We start from the raw sequence: 13,629 nt of genomic DNA, 5'->3' as shown, positions 1-13,629 counted from the left end.
GCCTCCCCAGCCGCGCCGCTCCCGCTCCCCGCGGGCGGCCACACACAAAAGGTTGCTACTCCCGCCCCTCTCCTATTTAAGGGCCCTGTTGACCAATCAGCGTCAGGGGCGGGGCTAAGGGGGAATTGACAAGCCCCCAGACCCCACTCCCGTGCGCAAGGGAGGGGGCGGGGCGAAGGGCGCCGCCAGCCAATCCGCAGCCCCAAGCCTCCGGCCGGGCCAATCAGCGTGGCGGTGGGCGTGTCCCGCCGCGGGGTCAGGCCGGGAGCGAAGGCGCCCGTCGCTCCCTGTTCCTCGCGCTCCGCTAGCGGCCGAGCCTCCTCACCGTGGGATCCCTCCGCCCTGCGCGCAGCGGCTGGCGGTGTGTGCGCGCCGCTCCGTCCCCCTCCGCCCCGTGAAGGGATTATTTCCCGCGGCGGCGGGGCGGCCCCAGCGGGGTCCCTGTGCGATGGAGGCACCGGGCGCCCGGCGGAGGGACGGAGGAGCCGCCCCGTGAGGAAGGAACGGGAGCGCAGCGGCCTCCTCGGGGCCGCCGGCGGGCGGGGACCCCGCGGCCAGGCCGCGCCTCAGCGCTCGGGCCTGCGCCGCCCTCAGCGGGGCCCGGCCCGGCCCTGCCCGCCCGGGGCTGCCCCAGGCCGGGTGTGCGAGCCCCCGCCGGGGCGCGGGGCACGATGGTGGAGAAGCGGTGCCCGCGGCTGCAGCGGGACGGCGTGTACCGCTGGTTCTCCGAGCTGCCCTCCCCGCAGCGCGTGGAGTTCCTCTGCGGCCTCCTGGACCTGTGCATCCCGCTGGAGCTGCGCTTCCTGGGCGCCTGCCTGGAGGACCTGGCCCGCAAGGATTACCACTCCCTGCGCGACTCCGAGATCAAGGCCAACAACCCCGCGGACCTGGGCAGCCTCACCAACCTGACGGACGAGGTGGTGCGCAGCAAGCTGCTCGTGTCGCTGGCGCTGCTCGGCTCTGCCCACCGCGAGGCCGCCGGGGTCCTGTTCCGCACCCTTACACACATCGACTCGGTCATCAACAACTACGGGCTGCAGCTCAACGAGGGCCGCACGGGGGATGAGTTCCTGTTGCTCTTCACCATGGCATCCAACCACCCGGCGTTCAGCTTCCACCAGAAGCAGGTGCTGAGGCAGGAGCTCACCCAGATCCAGAACATCATGGCCAGCACCAGCAAGAATCCCAGCACCTCTACCCTCAACACCATGGCAACCTATCCTGGCTGCCATAAGGTGGGTATCCTGCTTTTCCACGCGGGAGTGGCACTGCTGCAGGACACAAGGTTTTAAACCTCGCGTTAGCATTTTAGTGCTAAATGGCAGCTGAAGAAGCTGGCAGGGTTGCTTGGTTGATGATGGAGATGGTCGGCTGAGGGCAGAAAGAGGATACACGGAGTTTTTAGGGGCTTTTGACATAAAGTGACAAGGGCATCATGAGCTGATTAACAGCACCAATGTAAATCTTCCCTGTTTTCTCCTCAGTGCATCTGCTGAGGGGACTGTCCTGCCAACTGCATGGAAAAGCAGTGATTTAGGAAGGGAAACAAACGTGTCTCTACGTTCAGGAGCAAGCATCTGTTTAAAAGTTTCCCTGGAAGAAGTTGGAGAGGAGGTTCAGCTTTGGGAGTAGCTGTCCAGTGGCAAAGGCGTCTTGGTGCGTGTGGGTTTTGTTTAGGGGATGTGATGACAAGCATTTGGATTTTCTGATGCTAAACTGAAAGAAGTGTTGTCATTTCTTGTCACCCTTCGGGTATCGATCCTGGTGTCAGGGTTCACCGTCATTAACTTGCTGTTTTTCATTCAACTGCAGCAGTCAAGCTACACAGAAACATTTTAAGATGTGCTGTTAGTAATTAGATGTGTGACTGCTTAATTGCCCTCAGCCTGCTACAAATTAAGGAGTCAAACTGTCTTTCTGCCTGATTTTAACCCGCTTGAAAGTTCAAACTAAGCACCAGCTTAGTGGGGGCATGTGAGCAGTTAACAGGCTCCTGAGGATGCTGGGACTCAGTGTTACCCTTCTCTTGGGAAAGGTGGTGAATCCCTAAAGGCTCTGAAAACCCCTGTATTGGGGTAATCCTAAACAGAGCTCCTGCTGAGGGCTCAGTAGAGATTCCATTACATTGAATGTTGAATTTCAGACTGAGACAGAAGTCTCTGCAGAGTCTTCCCCTGAATACAAATGTCCTTCCAATTTCTTGTCTGCATGAGCACCTCTGCTTTGTAAAATTTGCCTGAGAAGTGTTAAACTTTGTGTTTTTCTTACTCTTCCCTTCCTGTGTTTTCTGCTTGTTCTTAGCCTTTTGTATTGAGGGGAAAGAACAAGGTATGGCAAAGCCTCTTCAGTCAGTTCAAACCTCTGTGTGAATAAAGTATATCTGGAAAGGATATTTCACACAGGATGTAGAAGGGTGTAATTAAAACCAGAAAGAGCTTCTTTTCAGATACTTAACTACTTGCAGCTTCCCTTATTCAAAAGCTGTACCGACCCTGGGTTTGAAAGGAAACACTGCAAATCATATACAAGTTTTCCCCCAAAAAGACAAAATCAGGCAGGCAGGAATGGTTTTTTAGAGTCTGCTTTTGGAGCTGCAGCATCCGTGGAGCTGAAAAACTCTGGCACTATTTCTGTCAATCTAAGATGGACAGAGAATCCATCCTGCCATTTTTTGTGCCAGCAATAAGGCATCCAGGATGGTCATTGGATTTTTCTTTTCTTCTGAGCTCATTGAAGGACTGTCTCCTTAAAAAATACAGTTTTATAAAAATTGGTGTTGAGGACTCCTGGTTGGCTAAGGGCAAAGTAGGTAAGAGGGAACACAAAGGTGACTTTGCCTTCACAGCCTCTGAATGTGCATTTTGTTTGAGCTGAAGCAGGTTTCCTTCAGCCTGTTAATTTTTTTCATTGTTAACTGGTAATTTTGCTACTTTTAGAGTAAGCAGTTGGCTTAAAGCAGGAGTTGGATGAAGCAAGTGGAAAAACCAATGTCTTTCTCCATTCAGCCCCGTTTAAATATGCACAAATAAATTCCAACACGGAGGCCTTAGATCTTGTGATGTTACCAAGTTATGTTGTGACAATACTTGTGTTGTAACATCACCTACATAAAACAACGTGGTTGTGGAGAGAAAGTGAGTGCCCTGAGCTGCTGCCTGCCAAGAGTCCTGCACTCCTCTTCCTCCTTGGAATTGGAGGAGAATTTCCTCCCTGGTGCCAGCACTTTCTCATGGCTCCTGTTGCTTTACTACAGCTTGAGCCACGCTGAGCTGGGGCGTGAGGCTGTGTTTTAAATGAGGTGGATGCTGCTCCTCAGTCCTCAGCACAAACCTCCCTGAGCTCATCCTTAAGGAGATGGAGAAATGGTCACCATTTGAAGTCCCGAGGAACTCTGGGAAGCTGGGATGGCGTGCTTATGTGATTGAGTGCAAATAGGGAGCTCTTTGTGAACAGGGTTATCCTTCAGCTTTTCCTTGTGAGTGTGGGAATAGGGAGTAACAGTGTTTACCTGTTTTACTGTTACAGTTTATGATTTATGTTTAATTTGTTTATTCGGGGAGATGCAACAAAAAACTCGACCAGTGCTCTTTGTTCTCTTTGCAGAAACAAATGGGAATGTGCTGCTGCTGCTTAGCCAGTCCTGTTAAAATAAGACCCAACTTGATATTAGCTGTAATTTTTTTCCGAAGGATTGGAGCTTGCCATCCTTTTTTCCATCTCCTATCTCTTTGCCATTTTACAGTGAAATCTCTCAAAAATAAATTGTGTTCAATAGTGAAGAGGCTGAACTGTTGATACAAAATCACTGTAAATATTTCATGATTCTTCAAGTTGCTTTGGGGTAGGTGAACACATCTGAAGTTGGTCCATGATGCAAACAACTGCTTATTCCTGTTTTCTGTTACTGTCTGCAGTTTTTGACTATGTGGAAGCTCCAAACAGCTGCCCATGTATTTTTTTTTTTGCTTTAATTTGTGCTTTTTAAGATGTTTCTTGGCTTATGTGAATCTGAACTTTGCAGGAAAAGGTGGCTCTGGCTGGCTTTAAGTAGGTCAGTAATTATAAGATTCATGGTTTCTACCTGATAGTATAAAATGAACATTAAGTTCCTTGCCCTAAGTAGGGAAAATGCTGCCCTCTCTACACTGGTTTAGTCTCTGTGGAGATGGAATCATGAATATCCTGAGTTGGGAGGGACACACATGGATTATTGAGTCCAACTACTGGCCCTGTGCAGGACATCCCAACAACCCCACCGTGTCCCTCAGAGTGTTGTCCAAAGTCTCCTTGAGCTCTGTCAGCCTTGGGGCTGTGACCACTGCCCTGGGGAGCCTGGTCAGTGCCCAACCACCCTCTGGGGGAAGAACCTTTTCCTGAGATCCGACCTAACCCTGCCCTGACACAGCTCCAGCCATTCCCCGCCCCTCTGGAGAAAGCTTATTCTTGCCCCTTGTCCTGTCCTGTATTTTCTTCTGGTTTTGAATGGTGCCAACACTTGGAGCACTAGAGTTGTGGATTCCTCAAACTTTTTCCTTGCAGGCACGAAATCGAAGGTGGCTGTACGGTTTTTAGAAATTGAAACAATGCCGGTTGTCTTCGAATGAAGCCCAGGCATAAGTGTCTTAAGAATCATGTCTTAAAAAGGTTTTTTCCTGGTGTGAACAGTAATGGGCTTGTTTTTAACTGGAAATGATGCAACTGAGTGTTTGGGCTGGTTGTGCACCCTGAGATGCCCATTCAGATGTGTTTTCTACCTCTGCCACAAAGGAGATGGGATGGTTTTCTGGCCGGCACTTGGAGCCTGGACCTGCAGGCTGTGTATATAGTACTTAGAGTGCAAACTGCTGCTCTCCTAAAGGAGGGGAGCTGAAAGCATCAGGGCACATGAAAACAGGTAGCCAAATATCTCCTGCTGTGCAGGTGAATTGCATTTGTGACCCACAGAGAAGGGAGAAATGACTCAGCTCCCTCCCAACACCTTGAACCTCCCATTCTGACTTGTGTTGTGGATGATTTGTGATGATGAAACATCTCTTGGCAAGAGTTGAGAAAACTTACTGGTTTTATTCACTCTTGGTTGATGGTCGGACTTGATGGTCTTAAAGGTCTTTTCCAACCTTAATGATTCCTGGGGGTGTTTAGCCTGGAGAAAAGGAGGCTCAGGGGGGACCTTCTTGCTCTCTACAACTCCCTGAAAGGAGAGGGGAGCCAGGTGGGGGTCAGGCTCTGCTCCCAGTGAATAAGTGACAGGACAAGAGGAAACGACCTTAAGCTGCGCCAGGGAGGTTCAGGTCGGACATGAGGAGGAATTTCTTCATGGAAAGGGTTGTTAAGCATTGGAAGGGACTGCCCAGGGAAGCAGTAGAGTCCCCATCCCTGGAAATGTTCAGGGCCAAGTTGGACGGGGCTTGGAGCCACCTGGGCTAGTGGAAGGTGTCCCTGCCCATGGCAGGGGTTGGAACAAGGTGAGCTTTAAGATCCTTTCCAACCCAGGCCCTTGCATGATTCTGTGACGATGATTCTGTGATCTGGTTGTGTCTTCAGCTGCAGAGCAGGGTCAGAAATAGTCTCTCTGGCTGCAGCTCGTTTGCTGCTGAGAGGGAACAGGAGTCAGTGACTCTGTAGTTATGTGGCTGTTTTGGGTTGGTATCTTGTGAGTGGGGAAAAGGGTTCTTGCCTAGTCAGCTTCCAAATACTGCACCAATGGCTATTTCCAGTTTATAGCATAAGGGACTATTTTTCACTCATGTTCATTCCATAGGCTCATCTAAAATTCCAGATAACTAAAGACTGTATATTGGGAGCAGTGGAGAGCTGATCTTCTGAGGGGTCCTGAAATACTTTCATCTGTCTGCACTGTTTGCCTCAGGGGATTGAATGGACATAACCCCATTCAGAAATATTCAGATTTCTATTTTTATTTTTTATCACCTGTGGAGTGATGAGTTATAAAAAACTATCACTTGTTGGGTTGAAACTCAGTCCTTAAGCCCTCACAGAGAAAGCAGCCTCATATTAAATGTTCTATGTCAGCTGCCTTTATGGCTTTTATGTGAGCTTTGTAGGGATAGAATAAATCACGACAAACTTAATTTTTAGCCTCTTAACCCATTGAGGGTATTTCCTGGCTTTAGCAGATTATCATAGCTGTTGCTGGCTGGGATTAGAGGTGTTTACTCACTGATATGAGGAGTTGCTATCTTGGAGTGATCTCACTTTCAAAACCACATGAAACCAACCTCAGGAGCTGTAGGGGCAGGTCTTGTAGCTTCCAGCTGGTGACATGTGCCAATCCCTGCGTGGCCTTTGCATGTCCTTTTAGAATTCTGAGCGCTTGAGGCAACATGAATTGCACAGGTCTCTTGATATTCAAGTTGAGAAATGTGAGGCTTGGAGTTCTGGCTCTTTTCTTACTGAAGTTCTCGTTTAAAATGTTTTTTTGTGGCTTTGATAAAATAGTTCAGTCTCAAACCCACAATATTTTCAGAAATGAGCTTTAACATATGAAGGAATATTTGGAAGACAATGGTCTCGTAGTAGTAGCGGTATTAATTACCACGAAATTCACTTTGCTTAATCATGTTACGTGATGAACTTTGAGTTTAGAAACCTGAATGTCTTTGCTTGGGAAATACACTGTACATCCAAACATCGGGGACAGAGCAGTCAAAAAAATCTGTGTTGAGCTAATAATGATGATGTTTTTTCCATGAACTGTTTTCCCTTCTTGGCTGAATGAAGTTTTTGTTTTAAGAGCACATTCTACTTTGCTTTTTAAATTTACTCTTTTTTCTACTAATTGCCTCGTAACTGCTAGTTGTCACTGGAGCAACACTGAAGGCCTCATCTCTTGTGGAATAAAAGTGCCTGTTTTAAGGTGCTGGATGTTTTGAACTGTCCCAGACTCTGAACTGTTTTAATTGAATCCGTGCATGACCCTTGTGCTGGAGAAGCAGAGCCAGCAGGAGTTCACCACACCTCACAGGCATTCCAGTGTCTGACTTCAAAGGTGCTGAACAGCAGCCTTGTTTGGGAGTGTTTAACCATTTGGTTTGGTGTTTTTTTAAAATGTTTGTGTGGCTAAAACTGAGATCCCTCAACTTCAGGCTGGATGGTGGATCCAGCACTGCCCCTTTCTGGCAGGGCAGAGCTGGGATTCTTCTGTACCTTATATATTCAAACACTCTCATGTCCATTTTACTGCTTGCTCTGGAGTGCTTTTTATCCTTCAAAAAAAGCAAATAGAGTCCCAAGAATATAGATAAGATTTCTCTGAATCCACAGAATCTTATTACAGAAGTGCTGGATCTAATTTGTCTTTTGAAATGAGAACCATTGTCACACTTAAACTAGAATTTGACTTGACTCTTTGGCAAAAGGATTGGAGCAAGTTGAAGTTGTTGTCTATTGAGATTTGAAATGGGTATTAAATCAAGCAAAGAGATGTTGTATGGTCCAGATCTGTATTTCTTTGCATGGGTTTTGTAATGAGCAAACATCCAAATTCCTTGCTCAAAGCAGAATTTTTCCATCACTCCCATTGCTATGATTATCCAACAATCAGCATTGGGAGGGATACACCTTTTAACAGGTGTTCAGGCCAGTATAAGGTTTCAGGGCTTTTGTGAATAGATGAAGTGATCCAGAAATAAGCAGATCAGTTACTTAAGAATAAGATCTTAATTTTAATTAAAGACCTGCCAAGTCATGGTGATAAACAGTGGAAGTGAACACTTTTCAGGTGTATTATGAATCCTTTACCAGTGTCTTCTTTTTTTCACCATAAGTGGAAGAAAAAAGGACATTGAGGTTCTGGAGCATGTCCAGAGAAGTGAACAGAGCTGGGGAAGGGTCTGGAGCACCAGGAGTGGCTGAGGGAGCTGGGGGGGCTCAGCCTGGAGAAAAGGAGGCTCAGGGGGGACCTTCTCTCTCTCTGCAACTCCCTGACAGGAGGAGGGAGCCAGGTGGGTGTCAGGCTCTGCTCCCAGGGAACAAGGGACAGGACCAGAGGAAACGGCCTCCAGCTGTGCCAGGGGAGGTTCAGCTTGGATATTAGAAAAGATTTCTGCATTGAAAGGGTGCTCTGGCATTGGAAGGGGCTGCTCAGGGAAGTGGTGGAATCACCATCCCTGGAAGAAAAAATGTGTGGATGTGGCACTTGGGGCCATGGTTTAGTGATGAACCATCACTAAAGGACCTCTAAGGTCATCAAGTCCAACCAAACTGGTGCTGGTGGGACTTGATGACCTTAGAGGTCCCTTCCAACCTTAATGACTCTGTGATTTTATGATTCAAAGTAGTTTTATTACACTCAGGCCATTACTGAAGTGGATGTCGGGGAGGGGAAGGAGGGAAAAAATACAATTCGGTGGATTTGTGACTCATCAGGTAATTTCTTTATGAATTGTTGCAGAAGAGCCCAGGGTGGCAATGAACCCTTTAACCAGGGGAAGGCTCCTGGGATCATTGCTTGGCTTAGACTTCAGCAGGTTTTCAAATTGCTTCTTTGACTCTCCATTTACCTCCCAAATCTATATTCCAGCCCCATGGGGGCAACTTTCCACCCCAGTGCTGGCAAAATGAATATGGTAGCTCTTAAGTCAACATAATATTAACATTTTAAAGGCAGATGTCATTAAGGGCTAAAGACTTGTATAGCAGATAGGACTATGCTACACTTGGAATCCTCTTGGGAAGCGTAAGGGAATCTTCCCTTGTGGTGCCTGTGCTTTTAGCTTTTGGTGGCATCAGGTGAAGGAACAGGGACGCACTTGTACATCAGTGCTGGGATAGAGAGCAGCAGTGTTTGTTCCAAGGTCGGGTTATTAGCAGGTCTCTGTTTTGATTTTGAGGTGTTTTTAATGATTGGTTTGTAAAACTCAGATTTGATGAGTCCAGTAACTCTATGGTAGATTTATGTTCCTTGCATTAACAATGTTCACAATTCTTTAAGCAAAGGATTTTTAGTGGAAATTAGCTTATAAAATACAAGCCAGACTAATTTTGGTCCATCTGTTCTCCAGAATTTCTAAGGAGCCTTGGAGCAGGTGTGTGATTGTCCCGCAGCGTTTAAGTACCGCATGGCTCATTTCATTCCAGAGTCTCACAGGACAAAACCATTTGATCTATTACCCATTTTCCCATTTTCCCTTGGAAATGGGAACCCTCTTCACCCTTTGTGTTCCAAGATGGATCCCTTCTTACCAACTTCCTGAGAACAGATGTATTTGGTAGCTGTTCGAACATGGATGCACCTGGTGTTTACATCTATTTGGTAGACCCTGGTTGTTGGAACCACTTGAATTTCTAGCACAAATCAAACACTTTCAGTTGTATCCATGCCCCAGTCCAAGAAAGCAACTAAATGTGTGTAAATTTAAGTGTTGAGGACTTTACTGGATGTATGGAAAGTTGGGTGTGTTTGTGAGCCCTTCCTAAACGTCCTTGTGGAAGAGCCTGAATCTTCCACAGGAGTAGGTTGTAATTTTCTTCTTGTAGTGGGAGAATAGTCAGGTGTTTGTATATGTCATAAATGCAGAACTGGTGCCTGAGGCTATGATTTCTCAAGCAGCTGGGCAGACTAATGTCTTGTTACTACCAAGAGGAAGATGTTTGCTCATTCTTGATCCTCCTAGTGTTATCTCAATGGGTTTTGAGTTCTGGGTCCTTGCACTGATTGCTCTGTCTCTGGCTCAGATTTAGCCTTGTCATGCATCAACAGACTGACAGCTGAGTGTTAGCAATGCAATTTTTCCAAATTATATAAAACCTGAGTTCTGTCCCTGTGCTGGGAAACAGCAGCTTATCAGTCTGAGCATGGATGGGCTGTGTCCTTCCCGTCAGGCTTCTGCTGGAGCATTTTTGCCATCAGGATTGCACAGTGTTAAGGACCTTGGTGTTAACCTCAAAATAAGCTGCTGTTAATGCTCACTAATATGAATCTGGCAGGAGAGAAGTTGTGTGTGTGTGTCCCCCCCCCAGATTCAGTGCTCAGTTTCTGAGGTAACACTTGCATGTGTTACCTGCTCCAGCCTCAAGCCTGAAGGTCAATTTATGGCTATGAAAACCTTTTTTTTTAATGGAGAATTCCAAAGCCAGTATGGACAGCAGCATTTATCTGTGAGACTCTCCTAGAATATCATTGGCCACTGTTGAAAACTGAATGTCACGTGGAAAAGTTTCCCTGAATGGGAGAATATGTTTGTGTGACTTGGAGCTGCAGCCCCAGGATCTCACTGAACTGACTCATTGCTCTTACATTTTGTTCACTTTTCCTGCCTAAATTTCATACCTAGTCAGGCATAGAAATCCATATTCTGTTCTCTGGGATCCTGTATCATTGTTCCATGTATACATGGTGCTTTGGGTAGTGGCTATGTTGATTTTTTAGTATTGGCTCCACTTCAAACTAAGTCAGCAAATACTTTGCTATTAAACCATGTATTTTCTGTGCTCTGTTTAGTTATTTTTAAAGGAACAGATAATTGCTGTTTTGGTCAAACTCTTACCACATTAAGTTTGATTCCTATCAGTCCTGTTATTCTTATGAAAGCTTTTGCAGTATTAAATGTTAGGCATTGTCCCTTGGGAGCAAAGCTAAGAGTTACTGAATCCAGCTTCCCAGATTTACCCTTTTCCATGGTGTCTTCCATTGTCTTGCATAGTTGCAGAGCCACTTCAGGCCTGACAGAGAAGCACCACCTGTGGAAGTAATTGGCTTTTTTTCCCTGTGTGCTCTTTGATGAATCAAGGGGTTTGGAGAGTTTTCTAGAGCTGCTTTTGCTGTCTCAAGGAGGTCTGAGCCTGTAGGACCTCTCTGATGCTGGGAAGGAAATCACTGCTGTGTTGGAAATCAGGATGTTGTTGGGTGGCTGGTGAAAATGGGAAAAATATGATAATGGCAAAATTCTAGCAATGACTTCTGTTCCCTTGACACATTTGTCTTCAACCCCCGTGTTGAGGCAATTGTTTCTTTTCCTGGTGACTCCTGGGGGTGGAGGGTGTGAGGGCAGTATTTTTGATCCTTCTGTCTAATTCATGGTGGGAAGTATCCACTGATAGTAGCTGATACCAGTTCTGATCCATCATTACTGTGGAGAATGAGGCACAGGATGATTCAGGCTGAGCCTCAGTCGTTGGGTAGTGATCCATTTTCTTTGTTATTCTCAGTTATGGCCACTACTTTAACTTGAAATGCAAGAGATGGGCAGGGTTTGGATCTGGAAAATCAGAAGTCCATCTGTGAGCCAGATGCTTTGCTGTGGTGGGAGCAGATTAAAGAATCACAGAATCATCCAGGTTGGAAAAGACCTTAAAGCTCATTTTGTTCCAGCCCCTGCCATGGGCAGGGACACCTTCCACTATCCCAGGCTGCTCCAAGCAAAGCTGTAACAACTGGAATGCAGTAAAAATAGTTTTAAGAATCTCTTCTGCACCCAGTTGAGTGTTGCAGCTTTCAGAGTGATTGAAAAGCTTGCAGGCCACTCTGATATTAAAGTAATTTATGAATAATGCGATGAAACTGTGGATAGGTGCGTCCTTCTCCCTGGCCCTCTGGAAAATGCTGTGCTGAGGGTAAGATTAGGCAGTGTAGAATATTTAACTCTGGACTTGCTGCTGTGTTTGGTTGGTTTCCTTGGACTGTTTCTGCTGATGTTCTCAATTTCAGTTGTAAAATCCAAAGTCTGCTCTTTAAATGTCTGAGGCTGTTTCCTCTTAAACCTTGAATGATTCATGATTTTTTTTCAGCATTTATAAAATGTCACTCCTGTGGTTTGTTGTGATGTATGGCCTGAACATTCCTGGTTCCTTGATGCCAACTTATCCCCCTTTACTGTGGACTGTTACTGCTTCACCAAACGAGCCTTTAACAGTTCTTGAGCAGCACATGTTTATTCCTTAATGGCATCTTGGCTTTCCCTGAGATGCTCCTGATCTTAAAAGGTCTAGAGCAATTTGCTTAATACTTCAAATCTTCATCTCCCTGGAATGCCTAGTTCTTTATTCAGAATCCAGTGACTTCTTGTAGTTGTTTGTGCTGAGCCCAGATTAGGGAATATAGGAGTGTTCGTACGTATATAGGGAATATTCCTCCCAGAATTTACCTGACACTGAGTTTGAACAGGTCCTTCCTGGGCATCTCCTGTGAAGCTTTTCCCAGTGTTTCTCCCAACCCTCCCAGGACAATATCTCCTGCAGTTCCAAGCTGACGGGTTATTGTTCCTCTGTTTGGCTTGGCCTCAAATTTAAAAAAAAAAAAAAAAGAAAAAAGAAAGAGGAATAAAAAAAATACTGTTACTATTTTGGAACTAAAACTTTGACTTGCAAACCGTTTCTCATTATTTTACTTTCCCTAAACAAATCCAAACCTTTGCAGTATTGGTATGTTTAAGTCAGTGGAAAAAATTATTTAAAATTTGGAATGGAAGCTTGAAGCAGTCGGATTCAGTGGTTATAACACCATTCAGCTCCCTAACAAAGTGCTCCATTTGGAACTAATCAGAGCTTTGTGATTTTTCTAGGCCAATTTGGAACTGCTTTGATGTGCGACGGAATCAGATAGTATGAGCTCAGTCAGACAAGACATATGGGCTAAATTAATCTTTACCAAGTATGTAAAAATTAAATCTTTATGGGGGAAAAAAATGGAGGTTATGTGTAAACAAAATGCAAATTATAAACTGCACGCGATGCTTGTTGTAAGGAGAGTGGAGAGGAGGGAATACGAGATAAGAGGCAATAAATTGTAACAAACTGCTCGTTCAGAGATTTTCTGGAGCTCTGTGGCTGTTCTTACTCAGTTTCAAATGCTGTAAGTGTTTATATTTCTGATTGTTCTGAATGTTTGAAGCCTGGTTGTTCAGGATAACATAGTCCTGCATGAATCTCATTTCCCAGCTCTCTCCTCTGTGCTCTCCCTTTGCCAGGAGGATGGTGCTCAGCCCTCTGGAACTTCCTCTCAGCAGCACTGGGCTGGAGTGAGAGTTTAATGAGCTCCAGGAGGGAGACTGTGTGAGATAAGCTTTGGTAAAAACTGACTTTGGCAAGGAAATTTAAACTCTTCCCCACCCTCCCCCTGAGCTTGAAGTGTAATGGCTGGTCTTAACATCAAGTGAAAGCTTGATGTTAAGTTTTGTTAGTGGTGGTAAGCTGTGCTGAAGAAACACTCTATAATTATATTTATGTATTTATCTATAAAATAAGCTTTATTTTTTGGTCATAAGTGCTGAAAAGAAAAGCAGGTACCTGTAACCCTCTATTTTCCGACGTCCCTCTGCCTTTCTGGTGTGATTTCTTTACACATAGAAGCTTTTTATAGATGTCAGGTATACAGAGTCTTTCCCTGGTGCTACTGCCTAAAACTGCATATAAATCTATAAATGTCAGTCTTAAAATGGAGCTTACAATAGGTAATTGTATGGAGTGGGGATGTGCTATTTCTGACTTACATTGTGTGTGCTGACTGATGGCAACATGTAATGGTAGGGTGTGCAAAGTATTGTTTTCAGCATAAATTGTCCTAACTCATGGCACTGTGTCAAGTGCACAGGGTCTGAGGGAGCCTCTTCCCTCACAGGGACCTGAGGTTGCTGGTATTTAGTTGCCATGACTGAAGGATAACTGATTCTG

At 45.7% G+C, this 13,629-nt stretch overlaps 1 protein-coding gene across 1 annotated transcript in view; it reads left to right on the top strand.

The window, feature by feature from the left end:
- Positions 1 to 684: 684 nt before the first annotated feature.
- Positions 685 to 13,629, top strand: part of ZCCHC14 (zinc finger CCHC-type containing 14) — a 52,990-nt gene continuing 40,045 nt past the window's right edge. The window contains exon 1 of the mRNA XM_017816172.1: positions 685 to 1,235. Coding sequence (XP_017671661.1) covers positions 1,086 to 1,235 — 150 coding nt within the window. The 5' untranslated portion in view covers positions 685 to 1,085. The remainder of the gene's footprint in view (positions 1,236 to 13,629) is intronic.

This window comes from Lepidothrix coronata, unplaced genomic scaffold (assembly GCF_001604755.1).
Source record: "Lepidothrix coronata isolate B3197 unplaced genomic scaffold, Lepidothrix_coronata-1.0 Scaffold54, whole genome shotgun sequence".
NCBI classification, from domain to species: Eukaryota; Metazoa; Chordata; class Aves; order Passeriformes; family Pipridae; genus Lepidothrix; species Lepidothrix coronata.
The sequence above is the reverse complement of the archived record's forward strand: the minus strand, read 5'-3'. Positions and strand labels throughout refer to the sequence as shown.